Here is a 6670-nt window from a genome sequence, read left to right as displayed (position 1 = left end):
TTTCATAGGAGCATTATTTAATCAAGCATAGGAAATACATGGTGTTCTTTGGGTGGCATCATAGCTTGTGTTGAATCTGGGAGATTTTTTTTACAACATTGCAGATTAAAAGAGACTTGAGATGGCCCATCCTGCTTCTGCAGCACACCTCAACAAGGTATTTGTAAACGTCAATCAAGCACTGCATGCTTGATTAGCACCTTAGTAGCATGACTGAGTTACTGGAGACCTCTAGAAATTGGACTGATAACTTATATTGTTGTAATCTTCACTTTCTATGAGCAAGGGTTGTATCTCTGAAGAAGTTCCTCCTTTTTTCTTCCGGCAGGCCCTGATGAGCCCTGTGAGCACAGCAGTAACAATGCCTCCAAACACGGCTGCTCCGACCAACCAAGCCCAGATCTGACGGGCTTGCTGAAGATAGGGTGTCAACAAGTCTTGGAAAGACTGAAGGGCTTGAAAAATTGAACAGAAAAAGAAAGATTATTTGATTTGATGCAATGCACTGTCAGTTTATGGAAGTTCTGTAACAGATAATACTGGGAGGCTGAGTATAAAGAGACAAGAGTGGTAGAAACTATCTGAGACCCACAAATAGTTTTAAACAAATCTCTTCAGCTCTGATAGTCTGTTTCTCAGACCTCATGTCCAAAGCTGGCACAGAGTTTTCTGTCCCCAGTGCTCCTCACTGTTTTGTCAAAACTTCAGACTGTAACCCAAGAAGTTTGATATTGTATGACCAAAGGTCCTGCTAGCTCAGCATCCTTTGGGAACAATAACTGAGGCAGAACACTGGGGAGAGTTTAAGAAAAGGTCAAGTCTATTACAATGCCTTCACAAAATACCCAGCCGCCAAAAGTTTGCAGGTCAGGGATTTCCTGAACCAGATGCTGTGTAGTTTTGTGAAATAGTCGTTGGAGGATTTTTTTTCTCCTTCCATCATCCTTTCATGCTGCTCTTTGAACTTCTATCACAACATTTAGCAGCAAAAACATCCCTGCCTTAACTACATTCATTAACTACATATTGGGTGGGAAAAAAAGCTTCTTTTTACTAGTTGTGAAGCTGCATTCCACTTGCCTTGACAGTTCCTCTGTGGGGAGAGGCAGTAGACAACTATTCTGTGGTCATTCTGCACAACAAATCCTCTTTCTTTGGTGAATCCAGGGCAGCTTCTCCCTGTTAGATGATCAGCTGCCTTCTGGCTTTGTGATAAGAATTCTGTGTGTGTGTCTGTTTTTCTTGCTTGGCATAATGAGTTATGAAAACTGTGCCATAAGGGCTCTCACTTCACAGCAGAGGCTGGAAAGAAACCTGTTCAAAATGCATCCAACAGCATGCTGGCTTGAACTTGAAAAATAAGAATACTTGTCTGCTTGGGCCAAGGAGGATTTGGAATCCACATCTCCCAATTATTAGTTCTGAGACCATTATTAGCAGTAATTACTAGCTAGTAGGGAAAAGAAAGAGTACCTCTATGGGCACCTTCTCTGGGAACTCCTATGGTGGTTTATTTCTGAACATTCTTTATGCATCTGGACTGATTTAGATGTACTCAACCGTATTTAGAATGTTGTACCCCCACAAAGGCTGTAAATGTCTATCTGTTATCTTGCATTTTCACTGGTGCCCAGAAAAACAATCCTCCTGGGTCATGGTACTTCCAAGAATGTGCTGTTACATGCATTGTGGTCTGAAAAGATGCTGCCTCCCAGGGCCTGGCTAAGGGGTGTAGCCAGGAAGCTGCCTGATTTGGTATGGCCCCCTGACTACCCTCTATTAGTATTCCAAGTGGATAGGGGTGAGACTGAAGGAGGATGTCCCAGGGTAATCTAAAAGGACTTCAGGGCAGTTAAAGGAGTAGGTGTTCAGGTAGTATTCTCCTTGATTCCTTCAGTGCTAGGGGAAAATACTGAAAGGAATAGGAAAACTCAACAGATCAATACATGGCCAAGAGATTGGTACCATAGGTGGAATTTTGGGGTTCCTGTCCACGGGATGACTTACCAGGCCTGCTCATGGTGGATGGGGTACATCTGAGTCAGAGGGAGAAAAGGATCATGGCCCAGGAATTAGCAGGGTTGATAGAGAAGTCTTTAAACTAGGTGTGAAGTGGGGATGGGATAATTGGTTTCTGCCATTTCTTGTGTGTTTGTTGCTCACTAATTGTGTACCTCTGGATGTTCACAAAAAGTACCTGTGAGACTTCCACAATCAAAACTAGAAAGATGAGCTAGGAGAGATTCAAGTTATGGAGCCCCTCATCTTTAAGGCATGGTTACTTGTCTTTGTAGTGTTGAAAAGTTCCCAGCTCATACAGATTTTATCAGTCTTCTCATAATTACAGGTTGCAAAACCTTTTTTAATGGAAAGATTGTCAAGGACTGGAACAGGCTGCTGAGGGAAATAGTAGAGTCACCATCCTTGGAAGTGTTCAAAAATCATTTGGATGTGGTGCTAGGGTATGGTTTAGTGGGCTTGACAGTGCTGCTTTTATGCTTGGATTTCATGATCATAGAAGTTTTTTCCAATCTTAATGATTCTGTGATTCTATAAAACTCTTCCCACTGGGAGAAGGAGATTTTCTGGGCAAAAGTCAAGACTGCATCTGTAAATTTACCTGTTTTCATTTCTGGAAGAAGGAGAAAAAAAATACAGAAAAATCTTAGTCCAGGTGCTGCAATATAGCTCTTGAAATAGCTCTTAACAGAGTAATGTCTTTTGACAGCTATTGTTAGGTGGTGCCATTAGTCTTCCAAATCTGTGCTATTGATGCTAACTTGTGTTTGTTTTCAGGCAGCCGTGCAGGTTGTGGTCATCTTACAGCTCATGGTTCTCATGTCAGGGGAAGCTGGGTGTCTGCTCCAGTTTCTGCTCACAGCAGCTCCCCAGTAGCTACACTGTGGCATGTGCCTTGGAGTCCTGAGGGATGGATTTCCATACACACTGAGAGCTGAGACCACTTCTGCTTCAGCACTGTCATGCATATAAAAATAAATGAAGCTGCAATTAAAACTATGTACTCTTACACACTGATTTGCTTTGCAGTGGAAAGCAGAGCTACAGGCATCAGTTTTTCCTCAGGGACACAACAGCAATATAATCTAGTATTAAAAAGCTATTTTGTCATTGGATTCTTTCCAAGTTTTATTTCTTGTAACCAGCCTCATCATGCTCAGTTTAGTTCTACTTCATCTCTTTTAAGTTGCTGGTACTGTAACTCAGAACTGCTGTTCATCACAGAGTCACAGAATCATCAGCTTTGGAAGAGACCCCCAAGGCCGTCTAGTCCAACTGTCAATGCAGAACCACCAAAATCGCCCCCACACCACTTTCTTTAAGAGCAAACAAGACAGGTTTTGAGAAGAAGATGGGGCCAGATCTTGTGTGCTCATTCCTCATTCTGTCTTATTCTCTTCCTCTGGCTTGCTTCTTCTTCCTCATCTGGAAGATCTGCAGAAATGCTGCCTTTTCCTGACCACCCAGATATTTCCTACTGACCTTTTTTTTCTTTCATAAATTTTTTCTACTTGCCAAGTACCTCCTGTTTGCCAGTCACAGTTTCTCTTCTCCTAAAGAAAAGTCTGTGTTTATACACTAGAGTGAGAAAAATCTCTGTAATTTGAGAGTCCAACCATTTTTCATTTGTAACCAGTTCTTCCCTTCAGATAAGAAATAGCTTAAGCTTGCTTCTTCTCAGCAAGATTACCAAGGGGTTGAGTGACATCTGAGGATTATCTGGGTTTTCCTTTCTGAACAAGGTTGAATTTCCTTCATTGTGTTGATCTTTCAGTATAATTAAGGAACTACTTTCCTTACCTCTGTTAAAAACATGGGCAGAATTTAATAGGATTTCCTTTTTCTGAGGACTATGTTCTCCCCTGGGAAAAGGCTAGAGTCTAAGAGGCAACAGAAATTAATTATTGGATGGTAAGTATTTTACCACTTCCTTCCTCTTGCAGTACGATTTCAGGATTCAGAATTCCTGAAAGTCATGGTATTTGCCACTTTGCCTGAGTTGTACAATTCTAGCAATAAGAGAAGTTTAGGAAACTAATGTCTGATTAAAAAAAAATATGTATTTGCATTTCTGGTCTTGATGTGACTGTTTTATGAGCTTATATTCCAGCACCTGGACTACATCTTTTCTGCATCTCATTCCCTAATCTGTCCACACATCCAGGATTGCCCCATCTCAGGTGCAGAATCTTACACTTCCCCTTTTTTGAACCTTATATGATTAGTGATTGCCCAGTCTTCTAATTTTTTTGAAAAAATCTGGAATTAGAACGATTTTTTATCTTCTCATATGACAAATATATTCCAGGTTATAGGCAACAAATTTTACATTTCCCCTTTTCCCCAAAATTATGATGTTACCTGGTTCTTGTAGATATTCATAGTCATACCCCAGCTCTCTTGAGGGTTTAAAAAATTCTCCATTTCTGTAAAGAGGGATGAAGGGGACCATGTAATTTTCTCGATTGTGCCCAATTGGTGCATTAGCTGCTGGGTATACTTCTAGCATGGGCCTGTGTCTTCTTAACCATCGTTCAAAAATGCTGTGGAAGAGGAAGCATGTTAATTAATGATGGGGATTAGCAGAATTTTTCTTCTTGAAGATTAAAAGAAAGTGATGGGTTTTTTGTTTGGGTTTTTTTTTTGTTTTGTTTTGTTTTTGTTTTGTTTTTGGTTTTTTTTTTTAATGCTGGAGACAGAGTTTCATGCAATGTCTTGTGTTTGTGTGTGTAATACTTTCCAAATTTCCAAATATGGGGTTATCCACTTCAGTACTGAGTTCCTATGCAAGCCTACAAAAAGCAAATGCCTGCGCTGCTACAAAGAGTCTGAATGTGCTTTTAAATTCCATAAATGCAAATCACTCTCTTTCTGTGCTCAGCAATTCATGTGGTTTTGAGGAATAGAGAGAAATGGATTAAAGACCTCAGTCCTTCCTCCTCACTCTCAGAAACATTTGTATCTATTTTTGAATGGTCATGTTTCTAACTGCTCTGTCCTGTTCCTCTTCCTCTAATTTCTATGCAAGGGTTTTCAGTGAAGCATGAGTTACATCATGATCCTTTGGACATCACCAAAGGAGTGGAAACATCTGAGGAAGAAGCAATAAGCTGAAAAAGCAGGTCAGCTGTCAGTAATGTGTCTTTCTCCAGCCAGAGCTTCTTCACTGACCTCAGTGTCTACACTGTTGTTTAACATATTCCTCTCTCTCAGCTGCTGTGCAGCTTTATTTTACCTCTTCTTAAATATGTGATCCCAGAGGCATTGCGAGTGCCAAGCTCTGGCCACTGTCAGGTCTATCTTGCAGCCAGCTGGAACAAGCTCCATCTGACATAGGGACAGTTTCTGCCACCTTCTGGCTGAAGCCAACCCTGTAGCACCCTCATTGCCAAAACCTTGCCATGTAAACCCAATAGAAGTTGTTCCCCACACCTCCCCACACCTCAGCTGCTCCATTCCATATGTCTCTTCCAAAATTTCTTCCATTAGCTGTCTGCCACCACAGGGCTGTGTGTCTGCTCTTTAACTTGGATGCAGAAAGCTTTAAGGCTGCAGTAGGGGAAGTATATAGTGGCATTTTCAGCTTAACTATAGAATGTGTTTGGAAAGCAAAATTAAGAACCTTCCAAAACATTCTCAGTTCTCCTCCGTTTGAGCCTTTTTCTGGTCAACGCTTCACTTTCAATCCTCAAACCCTTTCTCTGATCCCTTTGTGTTTATTCACCTGAGTGCCAGGTTGGAATAGGGAAGGTGGAAAAATACTACAGGGCAAGCAGATGCAGGTATCTTCTGCATGAAGAAAGAGGACTCCATACTAAATCCAAAGATACTGGTGAGAGGTAATTATCAACATCAGGCTCAGGGAGGCATCTCTGGATTCATTTATTAGTTATAAGGGATAGAAATGGTCTAAAGAGACCTGTAAATTGTGCTTTAATGGAGATCTTAGCTCAACAGTTGCTCCTCCGCAACACTGGCCACCGACCAGAGGACATGGACTTCCCTCCCCTGTTCCCCCCACCAGCTGTTCAGGGACTCAGGTTATCTCAGAAATACGGTTCCTAAATGCAAGTTCTCAGGGATATGAGGACCTCTGCAGGTTATCAAGGAATTCTGCCAACAGATTTCTACCTCTCATTTTTGGGTAGAAATATTGAAAAACACTCTGCATAGCCGACCAAATTAAAGCCCTCTCATACTCATTAAAACAAAGATAGGGCCAAAATCTTGTTTCTCTTTTTAGGATCAAAAACTCTAATAAACAAAAACATGATTGTGATCATACACCTTGTCTACCTTTTACAATGCAGGTATTAATTTTGATTAAAATCTTCATTTGTGTCTCTCTTCTTCAGTTAATTTCATCAATCCTGTCTGGAAAAACTCTTATCTGAATAAAAATGTTTAGTTGAAGGTTTCAGATGGATAAATTTAAATAATATGAAGACTTCAGCTGGTGTTATCTGAAGATAGTTTGAGCAGAACCTCTGTAATCTTTGGAAAACAGCATGAAGAAATTCAGTAATCACTAAAAAAGACATAGAATATGAAGGAATAATTGAGCTTGAGGAGGGATGGGATGTGAGGAAGTGCTGTACTCCACTGTTTTCCCTGCCTGGCTTTTATTCATGCCTTGGATAAAGTGCCCTGA

The 6670-nt window shown here is 40.9% G+C and overlaps 1 protein-coding gene across 1 annotated transcript in view; it reads right to left on the bottom strand.

Annotated features, from left to right (window-relative positions):
- The window catches only part of TYR (tyrosinase), a 42991-nt gene continuing 36321 nt past the window's right edge, over positions 1 to 6670 (bottom strand). Inside the window, exons 4-5 of the mRNA XM_041414109.1 lie at positions 4381 to 4562; positions 1 to 455 (exon numbers count right to left, since the gene is read on the bottom strand). Coding sequence (XP_041270043.1) covers positions 232 to 455; positions 4381 to 4562 — 406 coding nt within the window. The 3' untranslated portion in view covers positions 1 to 231. The remainder of the gene's footprint in view (positions 456 to 4380; positions 4563 to 6670) is intronic.

This window comes from Onychostruthus taczanowskii, unplaced genomic scaffold, assembly GCF_017590055.1.
Source record: "Onychostruthus taczanowskii isolate IOZ18803 unplaced genomic scaffold, ASM1759005v1 scaffold44, whole genome shotgun sequence".
NCBI classification, from domain to species: Eukaryota; Metazoa; Chordata; class Aves; order Passeriformes; family Passeridae; genus Onychostruthus; species Onychostruthus taczanowskii.
The sequence above is the reverse complement of the archived record's forward strand: the minus strand, read 5'-3'. Positions and strand labels throughout refer to the sequence as shown.